Raw genomic sequence first — 20,244 nt, 5'->3', positions numbered from 1 at the left:
GACAAATTCATCCTTCAAGATAAAGGTAGAAATGAACATTAGAGATTATGGTGATCCTTTGTCCTTGTATTAATCAGTTCTGTTTTCCTGTAAGTGAGACCTTGAGAAGGAGAATTCCACTGAATAAATTGTTGCTGTAACCAGGGATAAAAAATATGAGCACAAAACCAAGCCATAACCTAGACTTACAGTGAAAGTGGGACATGACCTCCACCACTTGCCACTTTACCTTCAACCTTTCAGACTAGGTGAAAGTAGTACAAGAATGTATGGAAGTGACAAGCACACTGTATCTTAAATATTGCCATTTTTGCCATTTCTGTGTAGATGTAGAAGCCCTATATAATGGATATTTGAGTGCCAGAATAAAATAACATTATTAGCCAAAAAGAAAAATGCAATAGAGACTGAGTTGTCTGGAAGGAAAGGACCATGTCATTATTTAACTTTACTCCCTGCTCACGCTCCTCCTGTGCTGGTCATTAAGGGGTATTCAAACTTTTGTTGAATTGGAATGTCTTTTTGTATGCATTCTCTTCAGGTAGAGTTTGGAATAGAGGAATGGGTGGGAAATTGCACTAATCATTAAAGTCAGAAAGAGCATTAAGTTGAGAGAGAGGGTATTCATTCTAACATGGCCAGAAGAACCAAAGGGTTGGAAAGTTACAGAAGTCCAATTAATATTCTATTAGGTACCCAAATTAGAAAAAAAAAGAATTTGCTATGCCTCTGCAGAGATGTTGCTATCATTTAATATGAAAAATTCATAAATAAGAACATTCTACTGATTAATACTAAACTGCCTTCTGTATGAAGTATTACAAAACTTACTTCTGTACTAAGGCCTATTCACTAACTATAAAAAACAAACACAAGCCTGCCTCACTTGTATTTTTATCCCTGCACAATAAATTGTTTCTGGAAGTCAATAAGAAGAATAAACCTAGCTGTGGAACTACACTTTAAAGTCACATTAACCTGATATTAAAGATGCCATATTAGTACAAAGAAATATAATGCAAATGTTTGTCATCACAGTTGAAAACATTCTGTTCTTACCATAGTGAGATAACTGGTTTAGTCATTCCTTGACATTGACAAAACTTTGATACAGTTAAAATAAGAGGTTAGTCTAATGAGGGGAGGGGAAGGAAGAAGCTATCAAGTACATGGCAATCAGTATTTTCCAAATAATGTTTAAGATGTTAAGCATTTTGAGAGATAGAGGGTTCTATAGATAAAGAATTTTAGAAAATAATTCATTTAGCAAAGATAAGCAGTGTTTCTTCAGCATATCTGAGGCTCTAAGAAGCCTTGCAGTGATACGACAGGACTGCAGTTAAGGGTGAGGAGGGGGTTAAGTTATTCTTTAATGGACCAGGCCATCAATAAGTGCTTTATATATTATCTAACTTATCCATCACAATAACCCTATGAGGCATGTACAATTATCATCCCCCATTCAATGGATAAAAAAACTGAGTCTCCTACATCAAACTTAAAAGCTTCTGTACAGCAAAGGACACCATCAGTAGAACAAAAAGGCATCCTACAGTATGGGAGAATATGTTCATAAATGACATATCTGATAAGCGGTGCACATCCAAAATATATAAAGAGCTCACATGCCTCAACACCCAAAAAGCAAATAACCTGATTAAAAAATGGGCAGAGGATCTGAGCAGACACTTCTCCAAAGAAGAAATTCAGAAGGCCAACAGGCACATGAAAAGATGCTCCACATCTCTAATCATCAGAGAAATGCAAATTAAAACCACAATGAGATATCACCTCACACCAGTAAGGATGGCCGACATCCAAAAAACAAGCAACAACAAATGCTGGCGAGGATGCAGAGAAAGGGAAACCCTCTTAGAGTGCTGGTGGGAATGTAAATTGGTGCAACCATTGTGGAAAGCAGTATGGAGGTTCCTCAAAAAACTAAAAATAGAAATACCATTTGATCCAGGAATTCCACTCCTAGGAATTTACCCTAAGAATGCAGGAGCCCAGTTTCAAAAAGACACATGCACCCCTATGTTTATCACAGCATTATTTACAATAGCCAAGCAATGGAAGCAACCTAAGTATCCATCAGTAGATGAATGGATAAAGAAGAAGTGGTATATATACACCATGGAATATTATTCAGCCATAAGAAGAAAACAAATCCTACCATTTGCATCAACATGGATGGAACTAGAGGGTATTATGCTCAGTGAAATTAGTCAGGCAGAGAAAGACAAGTACCAAATGATTTCACTCATCTGTGGAGTATAACAACAAAGCAAAAACTGAAGGAACAAAACAGCAGCAGACTCACAGAACCCAAGAATGAACTACTAGCAGTTACCAAAAGGAAAGGGGTTGGGGAGGGTGGGTGGGAAGGGAGAGTTAAGGGGATTAATGGGTATTATGATTAGCACACATAATATAGGGGGGGCATAAGAGGAAAGAAGTATAGCACAGAGAAGACCAATAGTGACTCTATAGCATCTTACTATGCTGATGGACAGTGACTGTAATGGGGTATGTGGTGGGGACTTATAATAGGGGAAATGTAGTAACCACAATGTTGTTCATGTGAAACCTGAGCCTAAGATTGTATATCAATGATACCTTAATAAAAACAACAACAACAACAAAAATTGAGTCTTAAAGAGGTTAATTTGGCTAAGGTCACAAAGCTATTGCATGATAGAGTGGGGATTCAAATAAAAATCCACCTGATTCTTAAGTCCCGTCTCTTTACCACCATGCAATCAAAAGGTCCATAGCCATTTCTATTGTTAGGTCCTGATTTTAACATCTTGCTGCTGCTTAAAATGGAAATACACAGTAAGAAGGAGAACAAAAGTTGTTTCAGTTTCTCGATTTTGTGGTTTCTCCCTGCATTTCTCAGAAACTGCTCAGAAAAACAGTAATTTGGATGTCACAGTATTTTTTCTGCTTCTACATATAAAACAATTACATATTTCAAAATGTGATAGTGAACAGTTGTAATAACAAAGGAGAAATACTATGGGTAGCAATAAAATTGTTAGGAAAAGGTTCAAGAGAACATTTCCTAAATGTGCACTACATGTCAAACACTTTAGTTACAACATCATAGAAAATGGGCATTATTGTCCCCCTACTTATGAAGTCCATATTAACACATTGCCCAAGACCACATATTTATTAATTGGTAGGACTGAAATTCAAGTCAAGCTGACTCAAGGATATCCACTCAGGGACACATTCATCTTTGGGATAATAGACTGAAATAAAAATAGAGAAAATCATGTAGCGTTCCTTACCATCAAAGGATAATCTATTAGCCTTTAAGGACATTACTCAGGGAAGGTCAATTTCCTTGTCTTGTTGGCCAGTTCAACCAAAAAGCATCAGCCAGATAGGAGCAGATAGGAGCAAAATGGGTGGGGGGGTTGGGGACTAGGGCAAGGGAGGTGACTGCTGCTTTTGCACTGGTCAGTTTCATTCTCTTCAGTCTTCTTGACAAAATGAAATAATGGTGGTAGAAAACAATTTGGAATATCCATACAACTCAAAGTATTTTCAAACTGTGTTAAAGAGAGGTTGCTTATAGATCTATGAACGAAAAACTCAGTCAATATAATTACACTTTTCTAGTCTTCATCTAAATGACTGTTGAAATCCTCTAAAATAAGAAAAGTTGTACCGACTTGGAAATCCATTAGTGGCTAACTAAGCCATAAGTCAAAGTTATGTTCTTAAAACATTCAAGAACATTACAAAAGCTATTAAAATAAGCCTACTTCTGAGATCATTCTAAGTTAGAAAAACAAAATGCAGAGTCCTCAAGGTGATTCACATGGAAAGGTTAGGTAGAGCTATGGCCAACATTACAAAGCAATGAAAAAGTAGAGGAAACTTTCTAAACGAGCATGATTGGGAAGAATATAATAAACTATATTTCATGGGGCTGTCATTATGAACAATAACCACAATGGAAACACTAAAGAGTTTTGTTTCCAAAATTCATTTGTAAATCAGTTGTTTGGAACTAGACATGACACATTTTTCCATAGTAATATTGCTGCACAGTGTATGGGCTTCCCAAATGAGCCCACAGATTATTACAGGTAAAAGCTTTGAGGTTTAAACCTGAAAAGCAAATATAAACTATTATTAAATCATGTGTATAATAAAACATCTCAGAAAACAGTATCACTGAAATGCCTAAAGTAAAACAAACAAAAGCATTTACAATTCACCTTAAATACGGGGACATAAGAAAATTGCATATTTAATCGGGAGGATTTCGTGGTTGATGGGAGGTTTTTGTGGACATTGTGGGAGTTATGGACACATTCCAAGTCATTAAATATCAAGAGCACTTTTTGTTATAATGTTTATATATATATTTTATTAAGGTGTCATTGATACAATTCTTATGAAGGTTTCACATGAACAACATTGTGGTTACTATATCCACCCATATATAATGTTTATATATACATATATACATATGTATATAATATATACATATTAAGGAAATTACATAGAAGGAAGCTTGAATTTTTTGAAAAGGAAGATGAGTCTCCAAGGGGTATGTGTGTGTGTGTGTGTGTGTGTGTGTAAGATTAGCTACAGTAAAATTAATCAAGCTGTGAAAACAAAGGAAGGGGGTAGAAAAGTAGAACACGAAATATGTCTTAAGAGGAAAAGCAGTGCTGAAGCTACCCTTGAAGTTGATAAGTTTTGTATGTGAACCACCAACTCATGTAGTTTTGTATAGAACAATACCATTTTAAGGGAAATGCTACTTTTAAAAACAATTCAAATTTTATGATGCGTTAAATGCAATTTTGATTGAGCTTGTATGTCCAGCATATTATTAATAGAGCATAAAATAAGAACACCATTATCTCCCTCTGTCCTCATTCTAACAAAATTTCCTTCTTTTTTCTAGAATGACAAAAATCTATTATCATCAGATGAACCCAGTGTATCATGGGGGAAAACTGCCAATATACTGAATTCTTCATATTAAGCTGTTAAACTTAGCACTAATCTTACAAGTGTTGAAAAGAATATATACTGAAGGGGGCTAGTGAGGGGAAGAAGGCCTTTTATGGGAAAAAAACAAAAAAACTGAGAAAGGTGAGGAATGTGCATATATGTAATGGGGGAGAGAAAAAAATACAAATAGTGATACAGAGGGTAATGAGAAGAGAAGTATTTCATATAAAAGAGGAAAAGTCAGTCTTTGAAGTTCTTTAATGTTCAAGGCTCATTTTATATGATGAAACTAAATTAGCGTTAGCACGAAAGGACTATACTAACAATCATATGGGTCAGATATATTCAAAAGGCTAAGGCAATTCTTTAAGTTCTCATTAATAGTCTGTATATTGTTTTTATTATCAGATATTCCTTGTTTTTGTTGCTATAGTCACATTATTAATGCTTTCTTTTGGAATTATCAACACCAGAGAATATTTTGGTTTTCTAAAAATAATGGATTTTTTTCTGATTACAAGTATAAAATATATTACAGAAAATTCAGAAAATACAGAAATATAATGACGAGAACAACAATCACTCCAAGTTCCACCAAACAGAAATAACCAAGGTTAGTATTTTGGTGTATTTTCTTTTTAAAAGCTAAGACATTTTAGTTGCAGACAGCACTTAACTAAGCTACTTCAGTATTCTATTGGAAACGATGATTAACATCTTGAGAAAAACATATACACACACATCAACAAGTGAGTTCTAGGCCATCTTCTTTCCAAAAAAGTCAAAATAAATAGGATTAACTCAGAATCACTGATGTGTATCTACCTTGAGCATTCAAGCATTAAAACCAAGTAAATCACGCCCAGAATCTGAACCAAACAGCCCCCATCAAGTCAGACATGAATCACCAAACTTCCTTTTAGAAAGAAATCAATACTGTACCCAGTTTATGGGTAAATTCAAGCAGTAACTAGATGCCATGATGCTTAGAAAGACTTACATGCAGTCAAAGAGAAAGACAGAACAGGATATGCAGTAACAAAGAGCTCTTGTGCTCTGCTTTGCCCAAAGGGCTCCACAGGGGGTGTTTACAGCAAAATGTGGCAACTCTGAACTGGCTTAATAACTGTGTCAAAAAATACATGTACTCTGCACTTGGAAATAATTCCCTACAGTATGTAGCCGAGGATCACCATAGCTAACTAGCTGCAGTGAAGTAAAAGACACTGTTTTTGTAGATAACTTGGCTCCTCCCACGCACTGCAAGAGGTCATTCCCTCTGGAGATGAAGTTGACAACGCACTGCTTCAAACACTCTTCATCTTGGTATGTAAGATAGTCTTCTGGGGTTCTGGTACTGTTTGGTTTCTTGATTTAGGAGTTGGCTACACAGGTGTGCTCACTGTGAAAATTCACTAAACTATGTACTAATGATTTTTTAGTCTATGTTTTTGGGATGTACATCATATCTCAATAAAATTTACATATACAACAAATTATTTCTCCCTACTCAATATTTACCAAGCAAACTCTGGGGAAAACCCCAACACTTGAGAGTTCAGCAGCCATCATGAAAAAGGAAGGCCATTTTTAGCCAATGAGGTACTACTTAACCAAGTACAGGGAAACTGGGTGCAAACCTAATTTGTGACAAAGACATCACCCATAAGAATATTACAGAAGAGGAACGAAAGCACAAGTAGTGATCAAACCTTTCCAAAAGATCAACGTCACAATATGAAATGCATATAGGTTAGATCAGATCCCATTTATGGCTAATAAGTATATTTTAACTTAAAGCTCTGTGGAGTTTATTTTTGTTTTAAATGTTGCAATTCAACCCCATTTCCATCACCATTTCTGTACTTCCTTTCTGCTAGTAAATGGAAGAGAAGCTCAATCCTTGCCCCCAAGTCAAAGCAAAGACACCTCTTTCAACTTATAAGAGAACACTCTTTCTATTTTTAGTTACATGGAGAAATGTTTATAATAACGAATACGATATAAAACTATATATATAGTATATAATTATAATTCTTTAAATTATATGCAGAGCAAAAGAAGAAAATAACAAAAACACCCCAAAATGCTAAAATGATTTTATCTATAGATTGTTTTACTTTGAACTGTTTTCTTAATACATTAGTACTCGTGAAAAAAAAACCATTCTGATAAAAGTAGGATATGAAATGATGCATATATGGAAAAAGACACTAGAAGGAATATTAATGGTGCTGTATTGTGGAATTATGCACAGTTTTTGGTTTGTGTTGTATACTTTTCTATATTTTCCAAGTTTTCTGCAAAGAGTATGATTAATGTTATAATCAGAAAAAATGACTTAAAAGATGTCTTTGATACTTTCCTCTATACCCCATTTAAGCATGAGAACAGAAATTAAATATGGCATTCTGTATGAGATAATACACATTTTCCAGGGACCAGGGGGGAAAGAAAGTTCTTCATGTGCTTAGACAGTCTGCTGATCAAGCTATATTTTTGTAAAGGATTTTTATGTTAAGGAATTCCACATTCACCACCAAGTTCAATGGAAGAATTTTAATTGGAGACATAAATTGGATACTGGTATAAATCAAGTTTTCAAAATATCAAAAACATAGAATAGGGAACATTCAATGTAATTGACTCGTTGTCACTCTTTCTTTGTTACCTGTGTTATTTTGCCATTTACAAATCTATAAACTGACCCATGGTGGTGATCACTATAAAAATTAGGGAGCTCGTAATCTTGAAGTATTTGAATGCTTTCATTCCTCCTTTTTTACCTTAATTATTTGTATATACAGGCAAGAAACACAGTACCTAGCATACAGTATACCCTTGATAAATGCGCAATGAATTGAATTTCAATTCCCTTCCATTAGATACTTTTCTAGTGAATCTTATGACTCTCTAGCATTCTTGGGTATTTAAGAGAACTCAATAAACATTTCCAGAGCCCATACAGTACAAAGGTTCCTATGGGGCATATGAAAATCAGTAAAACATTAAAATTATTACAAAGTAGTAGAAAGGTAAAATATATCAGCAAGTAACTACCAGCAAAATGCAGAGAGTGCTACAAGAGATGGAGTGTTACGGGAACAAAAAGAAGAGATTACTTTGTCTTTGGTGTGGGCTGTGGTGAGAAGAGGAAATTGAGAAAGTATTCAAAGATGAGAAAGCATTTATATTGGGTTTTGAAGGATGGGTAAGCTTTTGACCAGAAGAGCTGGGTAGAAAAGGATATGTAGACAAAAGCAGAAGTACAAGCAAAGGAACAGTAATGCAAAAGGGGAGAGAACATGTAGGGATCAACATGAGAGAGCAGGTACAGAAAGCTTTAGCAGTAGGTTGGGACTAGATTAGGAGTCTTGGATGCCATGCTGGAAAATATAGTCTAAATTTCATAAGAAATGAGCTTTTGAAGCAAAAATGAACAAGTGGGACTATATCAAGCTGAAAAGCTTCTGTACAGCAAAGGACACCATCAGTAGAACAAAAGGACATCCTACAGTATGGGAGAATATATTCATAAATGACATATCTGATAAGCGGTGCACATCCAAATTATATAAAGAGCTCACACACCTCAACAAACAAAAAGCAAATAATCCAATTAAAAAATGGTCAGAGGAGCTGAACAGACACTTCTCCAAAGAAGAAATTCAGATGGCCAACAGACACATGAAAAGATGCTCCACATCGCTAATCATCAGAGAAATGCAAATTAAAACCACAATGAAATATCACCTCACACCAGTAAGGATTGCCACCAACCAAAAGACTAACAACAACAAATGTGGGTGAGGTTGTGGAGAAAGGGGAACCCTCCTACACTGCTGGTGGGAATGTAAAGTGGTACAACCATTGTGGAAAGCAGTATGGAGGTTCCTCAAAAAACTAAAAATAGAAATACCATTTGACCCACGAATTCCACTCCTAGGAATTTACCCTAAGAATGCAGGAGCCCAGTTTCAAAAAGACATACGCACCCCTATGTTTATCGCAACAATATTTACAATAGCCAAGAAACGGAAGCAACCTAAGTGTCCATCAGTAGATGAATGGATAAAGAAATGTGGTACATATACACATGGAATATTATTCAGCCATAAGAAGAAAGCAAATCCTACCATTTACAACAACATAGATGGAACTAGAGGGTATTATGCTCAGTGAAATAAGCCAGGCAGAGAAAGACAAGTATCAGATGATTTCATTCATCTGTGGAGTATAAGAACAAAGAAAAAAACTAAAGGAAAAAAACAGCAGCAGACTCACAGAACCCAAGAATGGACTAACAGTTGCCAAAGGGAAAGGGACTGGGGAGGATGGGTGGGAAGGGAGAGATGGCGGGGCGGGGAAGCGGGCATTATGATTAGCATGTATAATGTAGGGGGGCATCAGGAGGGCTGTACAACACAGAGAAGACAAGTAGTGATTTTATAGCATGTTACTATACTGATGGACAGGGACTGTAATGGGGTATGTGGGGGGAGTTGGTGATGGGGGGATTCTAGTAAACATAATGTTCCTCATGTAATTGTAGATTAATGATACCAAAATAAAAATAATAAAATAATAAAAAAATAAAAAATAAATGAGCTTTTGAGTAAGGGCATATCAGAGCTGTGTTCCAGTGGCAATGTGGAAGCACTGGAGGGAAGAAACCACTGGAGGCAGGGAGACCAATTAGGAAGCTAAGCATTTGTTCTCGTGAGAAGACACAGGAACTGAAAGCAGGGTAATAACGTTGCAAGCAAGGAGACATATGTGTGAGAAGATTTAAAGTGATAAAAATCAATGGAATGTGGTAGTTATTTATTGGAAGGGGAATGTAGGGGGCCTGTGTGTGAATTCAAGGAAGAAGAGATGTTAGATGAACAAGTTAATAAAATAACAAATGAAACAAGAGAGGCAGAAACAAAAGACTGCTTGGTAATGAGTTTCAAAGAAAGAGTGGTCAACAGTGTCAAATACAGTACCACAGAGATATCTAAAAGGATGTGTCTAGAAATGGATTTTGGAATGGTACTTTACATTAGTAAATCAACACCACCCATACCTCTTCTCATCCTCTTTTGAATCTCTCTACTAAGAAAGGTTCTTTTCAAAGTCAACTTCCAAGAAAAAAACACAAACCTAAATGTCAAGTGGTTGTGAAGGGATTGATTGGGTGCTGATAAATCAGTGTAGAATATTATCCTAAAGTCCTTTGTGAATGGAAAGAAGATTGGTAGATTGAGGGAGAAGCAGTAATTTGAGAAAGGAATGATAAACCCAGGTGAGTCCAAAGATCATTTTCTTGTAAAGAATTCAGTCTGTTCCCCCTATTCCTAGAGTTAAAGTTGGGATTTCAGGTGAACTCAGAAGTACTCTAGCCTAGTCATTTTCAAATTATGTACTACAAACATAAGATTCAATTTCTATTTTCTGAATACATTTGACTATCTTAACTGTGATAAACTATAGTAGCTTCCTATATGCCAGGTGCTGTGATAAACATGTCATCTGTATTATCTCATTTAATCACAGCAACTTTATAAGGCAAGTTTATTATAATATCCAGCTTACATAGGAGAAAACACTTAGAGAAAGAAAGTAACTGACCTAAGATTTAAAAAGTAGACAGTCCCTGACTTAGCAATGGTTCCACTTATGGTTATTAGGCTTTACAATGGCGCAAGAGCAATACACATTCAGTAGAAACTGTACTCTGAATTTGAATTTTGATCTTTTCCTGGGTTAGTGATATGCAACAAACAGATACTCTCTCAGGATGCTGGGCGACAGCAGCCAGCTGAGCTCCCCAGTTAGCCACGCGGTCACAAGGGTAAAACCTACACACTTAAAACCATTCCATCCCCATACAACCATTCTGTTCTTCACTTTCAGTATAGTAGCCAATTAATGACATGCTATATTCAACACTTTAGTATAAAGTAAGCTTTGTGTTAGGTGATTTTCCCAACTGTAGGCTGATGTAATTGTTCTGAACACATTTAAGGTAGGCTAGGCTAAGCTATGATGTTCAGTAGGTCAGGTGTATTAAATGCATTTTCAATTTATCATATTTTCAACTTACAATGGGTTTATCGGGATAGAGCCCCATTTTAAATTGAGGAAGATCTGCAGTAAGCGGCAGAGTCCAATCTCTTGATATGCTCTACTGTCTTACAGTGTATAAAAGCAACTGTTTTACATATCAAACTGCACCCCATTGGAGACCACCAAATCATTACATTGTGTGGTTCATTTGCTTTTTTACAGTCCTCAGGAATGTTTTTCCTACATCTCTTTGAGTATGTTTCAAGTTCTTGTAAATTTGTCATGCATTACAAAGGTTGTAGCTCTGCACACAGTCTTTCAATAAAGTCATGCCTGCACATGTTGACTCAAGGAAAACTGTGCAAGCACGTACCTACACCACTTCAACCTGTGGGCTGTGCTCAATTAGACAGCATGCAAGGCTCAAGCCCAGCTGCTTGGCGAAAGCAGAATACTTGCGCAATAACAAGAAATATGCTTAATGTGTCTCATCGTGACAATCTACATTTAAGGTGGCTTCAGTGCCTACTCTAAGTTTTGGCTTCTTCTTAGCTGATTTTCATATTTGAGACATGACATATGAAGCATTATTAAACACTGAAACCAAAATTTTCAAATTTTCTTCCAGGTTTCTGGATCAATTTGGTTGAAAAACATCCAGAAGTTGCAAAACAACCTGTTAATAAGAATCTATCATTTGTAGTTTTTATCTGTGTGAGTCAGGATTTTCTGGATACTTTGCAACCAAAATAATATAAAGAAATAAACCACATGGGTTGATGCAAGGATACAACTATGTTTTGTGAAATTTTGGTATACATAAAAACAGCCTCATTTTCCTGATTGCTCTAAAATAGTGGAGTTTCCCTCCAATAAACAAAAGTTTTAAAGCTAGTTCTAAACAAGTTAGTTCTGTTACTCAAAACAAATAGGTCTTCACGGTGGTCATATGGCTGATAGGTGAGAGTGTGGGTGCTCAGCATGAACTGGAGCAAAGGACAAACAATTCAAGCACAGGCTCTTGCGACAGTGGGTGAAGAGAGATTTTGTTAACTAAAGACAACAGCAAAGACTTTTCCACATTTGGTGGTCCTTGTGCAATTCATGGCAATATATATACTGAGTTAATCAAACAAACCTCAGTCCTACCTCTCTGCCACTATTATCCAAAATGAGTTGTTTTTAACCAGAGATTACAATGAATCAGAGGCTTACTTTCAGGAATGAGCAAACAGTACAACACTTTGCAAACAGATACTCAACAATACACTTGAAGGAAATGCAACATGATTTTTCCCATTATTGAAAAGTAGTTTCCCCAGGAATTTAAGGAAGACATGTGATTCCATACATCAAGTAACTAGCTACCTTTTTTTAGCTAGTGTGCCTAATGGTAATATTTGCTAAATAGTCATCATTTCAGATCATAATAAAGTTTCCAAGTGTCAAAATATCTTTCTGAATGTAATTTAATTAAGTGACCAATACTTAGGGCTCTGTTTTTATATAGTATCTTGAAACAAAACAGCCATGATTATGTTCCCAGGGTAGTCTTGTCTTCAAACTGATTTGCATAAGCACATATTTGTATCTTGTTAGCATTAACCTATTATAACTAAGTTTAACTGAGTGTTTATTATCTGTTAGGTTGTTTACATATATTATCCTTAATATTTATATTGCTGTGATTATTATCTCCATTTTACAGATGAAGAAAGTGGGACTCAGTAAAGTTAAATAATCTGGCCAAGGACACAGAGCTATTGTGTGGTAAATCCAGAATCTGATTCCGATTCTTGACTACATTGCCTGTGCTTTTCCTAGTATACCATGTTGTCTTTGAATAAAGTACAGTTTGAACAACAACAATCTGAACTGCATGGGTCCACTTATACACATATTTTTTTCAATAAATACATTGGAATATTTTTTAGATTTGTGACAATTTGAAAAAACTCAAAGAACTGCATAGCCTAGAAATACCAAAACAAATTTAAGAAAAAGTTATGTATGTAATGAATGTATGTTGATGCTAGTATACTTTATCACTTACTACCATAAAATCAACAGTAGGCTATCAGTTAAGTTTTGGGGGAGTCAAAAGTTATACTGGATATTCAACTGCATGGGGTTTTTTTCCCCCTCAACCCTCAAAATGTTCAAAAGTCAGATGTATAAGATTATGTAGAGTACCTGGCACATAGTGGGAGTGCAACAGAAGTTAATTTTATTGTCCCTTCGAATCATCAAATATCAAAAATATTATATACTGATTAATATATCCTTAACAGAAGTAGGATGAAAGCCATCTAAATAGGAATTCTTCCTAATTAAACAATACTTTTCAATTCCAAATCATTCAGGCAAATCAATCTCATTTGGAGAAGACAAAGCCAAATCCTTTCATTTAAGTAGTCAACTGAAATGTAAAGACTTTAAAATTTACCAGATCCTTATTCTCCATTTTTATTGGACTTGAAAAAATAGTTTCATTCTAATCAACAAATTATCAACCAAGAGAGATACAGCTGCTCCTTTAACCAACAAAATCTAAGAAGCACAGCATTTTAGAGCTGGAAGGGATCTTAAGAGTTCATCTAGTTCACTTTCGTCTTTCCACACTGCCAACTTGGCCTCCACCCCCTGCCACTATACTATCATTTGACTAGTGAGTAATTTGTACAAGGTCACAAAGCTGGTAGAGGCCAAGATGGGGCTAAACAGAACTCAAATCTCCTGAGTTCCAGTTCAGTGCTCTTTCTATTATACCACCCAGCCACTCAATGCAAATACTCTCTGAGGCAGGACTAGACACAGTGTTTTAAGAAAAACACAAAACCTCTAGTGCTAATAAGCAGATTCAGCATCTCTCCAGGGACTCCTAAAAGGCCAAGCCTACCAGCTAATTTTTACTGAGAAGGATGATGTGTTAAATTCTTCACAGGCATTATTTCATTTCATCCTCAAGGCAAACCTGTAGGAGTAGTTCTTTCTTAATTCTTCCTCATTTGATTGATGAGGGAACCCAGACTGGAAGACTTCAAATGAGTTGCCCAAGGTCACAGGGCTAACAAGCACTGGAGCTGTAATTTAACCAACTGTCTGACTTGGGACCCAGCTTTCAACAAGTATGATACACTGTTATTAGGTGTCTCATTCTTTTTCTCCACAATTTTATTCTTTGTCCTTTGGAGTTCAGGATCACTATACATATGGTATGGGTACCTAATGACAAATAGGGAGCAGGTTTCTGGAAGGATAACTGAAGAGAGAAAATAGTAACCCTACATCATCTCCACAAATTTAATAGCCACCTGGTCATCCTTTCCAAAGTCTAGCCCTTTACTATCCTCATGCATAACCCTCTCTTTTTAAACTAACACCAATCATCTGTTTCCTCACTCAGTCACCTAAATCAGATGTTTCAAGGGCACAGGAAAGCTCTGATACCAGCTGTCGCTTGGGACCTGAGACCCCTGGCCAGAGAGGAGCCCAAGAGCTAAGCAAAGTATCCACCAAAACCACAATGAGGTTAACCAGGGCACAGTAACACAGTCTTGTACCTGATACTAGGACACAGAGAGAAAAACAGGGAGACGGGAGGGAAAAAATTGCTGCAGGCCTGAGACTGCTAAACGGGAAAAGCGGGATTTCCACACTGTCTGCTACCCAGTCATTTCCCAGCCAGTGACCACCACCAGTCAATCCATTGCAAGGCACCCTTGTGGAACACCAGGAAGAGACGACGCAAAGAGCCCAGTCTTGAGTTGCCAGCCTCCGCACTCCGTTTGTCTTTACGCTTTTCCACCAGAGGGGCAAATTCTGAAGGATATTTCTGCCCCACCCCCCACGCCGGTGAGTCTCGCGGAGGAGAGGACCCTGCCTCACTCGGGGGGGAGGTGGGGGAACAGAAGGGCGTTCGTTTTCCTTTGGAGCAAGGGGATAGGGGAAGAGCACTGAGGAAAATAAGAGAAACTGGCCTTTGCAGGGATTTGTTGGGGCGCAATTTAGTAGCTGCACTCACCCGGGTGAGACATGGGGATGACCTCATTGCGGGTCCCCGGGAAGTTAAAGATGACGGCTCCAGACGCCCCTCTCTTGTAAGCCAGATGGATCTTGTCTGCGAAGGTGCAGCCCCCGCCGCGCTGGATGAGTGCCAACCAAGAGACTTGCACGGGGCTTCCCCAATCCCCCGGCACCGTGGGCACTGTGAAATTCGTGTGCGGGTTACAGGCATTGAGCGCCCCGGGCCCGTCGGGCGGTACCAGGACCCCAGCCACAGGCTCCAACGGCGAATCCTGGCCGTACACGCCCTCCTCGCTCAGCTCCCACACTGTGCGGTTCACTCCAGTGTGCGGAACCCGCCAGGACACGTTGAGGTACGCGGTCCACACAGCTTCGGCCCCCCGGGAGCCGGGGGCTTGGGGACTCAGAGCCAGCAGGAAGTACCACACCAGCAATCGGGAAAAGCCGCTGCCACCGCGGCAGAAGACCCCGGCCCCGGGCGGCGACCCCATGACACGCGCGCTCCGAGGTTCTCTAGAGCCCCTGGCACGCGTCCACCTTGCTCTCGGCGGGACCCTGGCCTTGGCCAGGTGTGCGCCAGGTGGAGCGGGGGCTGGGAGAGACCGGCGCACGCGGCCGGCGAGGTCGGAGCCAAGAGGCACGCAGTGTGGGTAGCGAGGTTGCAGCAGATGCAGCCAGTCGCAGCTCTAGTCCTTTTCGCTACTGCTGCGGTCGCGTCGGGCTCTGGGGCTTTAGCATGAAGCTCCGCCCAGAAGACTGAGGGTAGAGGTGGCTGGGAGGGAGGAAAGGACACTGCGGGATCCGCCTCTTAAAAGGGTAACAGGATAGGCAGGCCTTAGAGTAGGATCTGAAGCTGCCTGGCCAGGTGTGTCGCGGTGTTTCAGGAAAAATGGGCAGGCGAGGAACTATAGAATCTTTGCACGTAAAGCCCCTCTGTAGGATTCCAATCCTCTTTGAATCGCATGAATGTATTTTTCCCTCCTAACATTCGCCTAAAGGGCGTTTCAGGCTTAAGGTGTCAGGCTGCGAAAGTCCTTCTCAAAAGCGCAGATCAAAAGGGCCTGTGTCAAGAGAATTTGGGTAGGTGAGTGGTGCTGCGGAAAGATTGTTTACAGAGTCTCTGGGAGAGAGAGAGAGCCAGGGAAATGCGTTGTTACCTTTTCAACAAAACAAAACACCTTTCTCCTTTCCTGTTCTAACCGAGCGTTTTATACCTGTGTATTCCATTCTCATCCTTACCCCATGCTAAATAAATGAATGCGACACCCCTTCTGAATATAACCTTAGTCCTCAAAAAAGAATAATCGTTTTCACACACCTCAAACTCAGACTCTTTTCTTCATTTCTACAAACCAGGTTTACCCACATGGATATGTCTGCTCCATTCATGACCTTAACTACATAATTTTTCTCCATTTCCCACTAAGAGAAAGGAGCCTGACTCACCTTGGCAATTCATTCATGGTGTATTGCATTATGATTTCTTCTTATTTGAAGTGTACAATTTTTATCTACCTTGTCAATTATTACATTTAGTAGGTGCTCAATTAATATACATTAGATTAAACTGAATTAATATACCTGTTGTCTGACAGTTATGGATAAATTTTGATCTTGGGGAAATTACTTCTCTATGCCTCAGTTTCCTCAGCATCTGTGAAATGGGGATAATAATAGTACCTATCTCATAGGGTTGTTTAGATGATTAAATGAATTCACACATACATGTAAAGCACTTAGATTAGTGCTGAGCAGAGTGTAAAAATTGTGTCTGTTAAGTACAATTATTAAACTGGTTCAGGGACCAAATGCTTTTTAAATAATTTTAAAGGTGTTACTTTGAGGTAGTAACCAGAGAAAATGATGTTCAGGATGCTCAGTTTTAGCCACCTTTTCTGGTCAAAGAAATATAATTTTTTTATCCAGCCCAACATTTGTTCAGTTCCTGATCAGTCTCTCCCCTCAGTCCTTGGCCCAACATTTAACAATATTATTCCCACAAATTAAGCAGGGGACAGTTCTTCACTTGGTACTCTTATGGCTTGAGAGAAACCTAGAGGAAAATTAACATCATAACCAAACAGCACCTAGAATCCAAATAAATGAGCAATTCTGTGAAACATGAACCCTAGGTGTTACAAGGGACTTCAGAGGTCAAGGGATGTATATGGAACCAATAGCATGGCACCCCCAACTACCAATGACATTAATCTCTGAGACAAAAATTACCCAGGGGAAAAGAAAAGTACCCTACCAGATCGGCCATCTCTAAGAAATGATACAATTCCAGAAATTGTCTGAATTTGTTAGTGAGGAACACTAAAAATTCAATCAATATCACCTGCATGACAATCAACTATATTGTACTTTGAAGAAACTATGTGTTTGAAAGAAAAGATCTTTTGTAAGGTATCTATAAAAATGAAGTTTGGGGGGACACTTGTGAATATCCATTCTTTCTGTTCTTAAATATTTATTGCACAACTATTATATGCCAGCCACAGACTAACACTGGGGTAAAAAAAAATCAAGTAAGACATTAACTCTGCTCTTAAAAAGCTCCTAAACTTAAGCTTTGATAAGATAAACAAGCAAACCAATGACTGCAGTACAGAGTGCTGTATGTACATAGTGTAAGTGCTATGATAGAGTATGTATAGGGTAGTAGTGGGTAATAGAGAAGAGGAACCTAACACAGACTGGAAAGTAAGGAAAAGTGGAAAAGCTTCCCAGAGGAGGTTACACCTGTGCTGAGTTTGAGAGGGTTAGCCTTTCTAGGCAGAAAACAATGCAAAGAAAGGCACTAAGGTGTGAAACTGAAAATGTTGGGCAACAACAAGTTCTACAGGCTCATGTAACATAAAATGCTTGGAACCCAGAGTACAAGAGATAAAACTATAGAGATACACAGGGGGTCAGTTCTTGAGAGTCACTGGGTAAAGCTCAGAAGTCTGACCTTTGTCTAAGAGCAAGGAAGAAAATAATCAGGGTTTAAGTAGGGTGTAATATAATCACATCTGAATTTTAGAGATTATTATGGCTTCTCTGTGGATAATAGGTTGGAGGGGACAAGAGCAGAAGTAAGGAGTTCAGCTAGAAGATTGTTGGTAGTGCTCCAGGTAAGAGATGAAGGTGGCCTGGATTAAACAGGTAGTGGAGATGAAGAGAAGTGGACAGATTGGGAATGTATTTTGGGGGTAGAATCAACAAGACATGTTTGGAGGATGGAAGAGAGGGAAGATGTAAGGATTGCTCTGAGGTTTTTGGCTTGGAAGACTAGATGGAATTTAATCAGGAGGGTTTAAAATATGTAGAGGGGGTAGAAGGAGAGATGAGTTCAGTTTAGACATGCTGATTTTGAGGTACTTATAATGTAAATAGTAGAAGTGTCTTGTAGTCAGTTGGATTTTCTGATTACCCGACATTTACTAAACATGAGACACTGGAGAGGGAAGGGTATACAGAGATAAAAAAAGAAACAGTTCCTGCCCTCAACGAGTTCATTGTTTAGTAGGCAAGTCAGAGAGGTAAATAGACAATAACAGCATAGTGTAATAAATGTTATAATTGAGAGAAGCATAGAGTGCTAATGGCAACATGGGTGTGGCCAAGTCTTTAAGAACAAATAGAGTTAGTCAAGCAAAGAGAGTAAGGATATTCAGGTATAGGCAATAGCATATCACATGAGAACACCAGGAACATTCAGGAAACATTAGGTAGTTAGGTATGGCTGTATGTAAGTTATAAAGGGGCACCTTAGGGAAGTGAAGCACATCAAGGAAGTTGTGCCAGAACATGAAGAGTTTAGAAAACTATGTTAAAAAGTGTGGACTGACACATGTGCATGCACACACATGTGCAAGTGCACAAACATAAAGTAAATATGGCAAAATGATAATATTTCAGTCTAGATGGTGGGTATATAGGTGCTTATTGTATGAATTTTTCAACTTTTCTCCATATTTTAAACATTTCTTAATGATGAGTTTAAAATTGTGAATTTAAATCGAAGTCAGTGGAGCAAATGAATGGTATCATCAGACCTAGGCTTAAATAGATCATCTGGATTTATGAAGGCAAGACAGGAGTCAGAGAGACTAATAAGGAAGCTAACATCTGAAGCACTGTTCTAGCTAACATCTGAAGCACTGTTCTGGAGGTTAAGCCCAATTGTGAAGCTACAGTTATCAGATCATCATAGCTTGATGACATGAACCATTAAAATCTTCCTATGAACTCCCTTTGCTATGAATCTGTCCTCACCAAGCAACCTTCTTATTATCATTTAGCTCCTCATGTAAATATGCCTCCAGGGAGATAATGCACAAATCAGCAAAGACTAGTACCTGGTCCACTTGGAACTTACACTTCTCATTATAAATTAATCAACTGGCATTCTGGCGTATGTATCAGTCTCTTGTGAATTTGGTTAACTGTGAGTCAGTCCCCAAGAGCCCAGTCTCTGCTTATACTACCAATCAAATTTCAAAGCTTACAAAGCTAAGAACCAGACTGTAGATCATGACTGCATCAAAGCCCTTCCACGCTATGGAGACTTGTCTGGGTAATTCTGGCTTTCTCCTGGCATATGCCTCTGTATTGCTGTGATTTCTTGTCCAACTGCAAGGGCCTTGCTACTAAGAGTGAGGTCTGTTGATGGGGAGCATCAGCATCATCAGGGAGCTCATGCACAATGAAGAATCTCGGGTACCACCCCAGACCAGCTGAATCAGAACCCACATTTTAACAAGATCCGCAGATGATGTGTATGCAAATAAATTTGACAGGCCCTGGGGTAGAGTATTCTTGATACGCAGCCAGCACCCAGTCTTTGCTTGAACACTCCCAGTGTCAGAGCTTTCTACCTTACAAAACATCACATCCTGAGTAGTACTACACTTTTCTTGTTGGGAAGTTCATGTCAGTGTAGTTTGACTCTGCTGGGTCCTCTTCCTCCGACCCAACTCTTCTAAACCCAGGTTCCCAGAGTTTCCATGCTACTCCCTGACTGTATCACCACCTTACCAGGGCTTCTGCTATTAGCAGTTTCCCAGTACAGAACCTCACCTTATTCCTGACCCTCAAATCAAATTTACTAGTACTAGATGTAGGCCCTAGGGCCCGATGGTTCCTAAGGCTAATAACAGCTGATATTCACTGAGCATTTACTATGTACTTTAC

General features: G+C 38.5%; 1 protein-coding gene across 2 annotated transcripts in view; it reads right to left on the bottom strand.

The window, feature by feature from the left end:
- RNF128 (ring finger protein 128) overlaps positions 1 to 20,244 on the bottom strand; it is a 133,684-nt gene that overhangs the window by 70,176 nt on the left and 43,264 nt on the right. The window contains exon 1 of one of the 2 annotated variants that reach the window (XM_017656002.3): positions 15,062 to 15,821. The exons of the other annotated variant lie outside the window; for it this stretch is intronic. Within the exon in view, the coding sequence (XP_017511491.1) occupies positions 15,062 to 15,554 (493 nt within the window). The 5' untranslated portion in view covers positions 15,555 to 15,821. Of the gene's footprint in view, positions 1 to 15,061; positions 15,822 to 20,244 lie in introns of those variants that run through there. 2 annotated transcript variants of the gene reach the window in all.

This window comes from Manis javanica, chromosome X (assembly GCF_040802235.1).
Source record: "Manis javanica isolate MJ-LG chromosome X, MJ_LKY, whole genome shotgun sequence".
Lineage (NCBI taxonomy): Eukaryota > Metazoa > Chordata > Mammalia > Pholidota > Manidae > Manis > Manis javanica.
The sequence above is the reverse complement of the archived record's forward strand: the minus strand, read 5'-3'. Positions and strand labels throughout refer to the sequence as shown.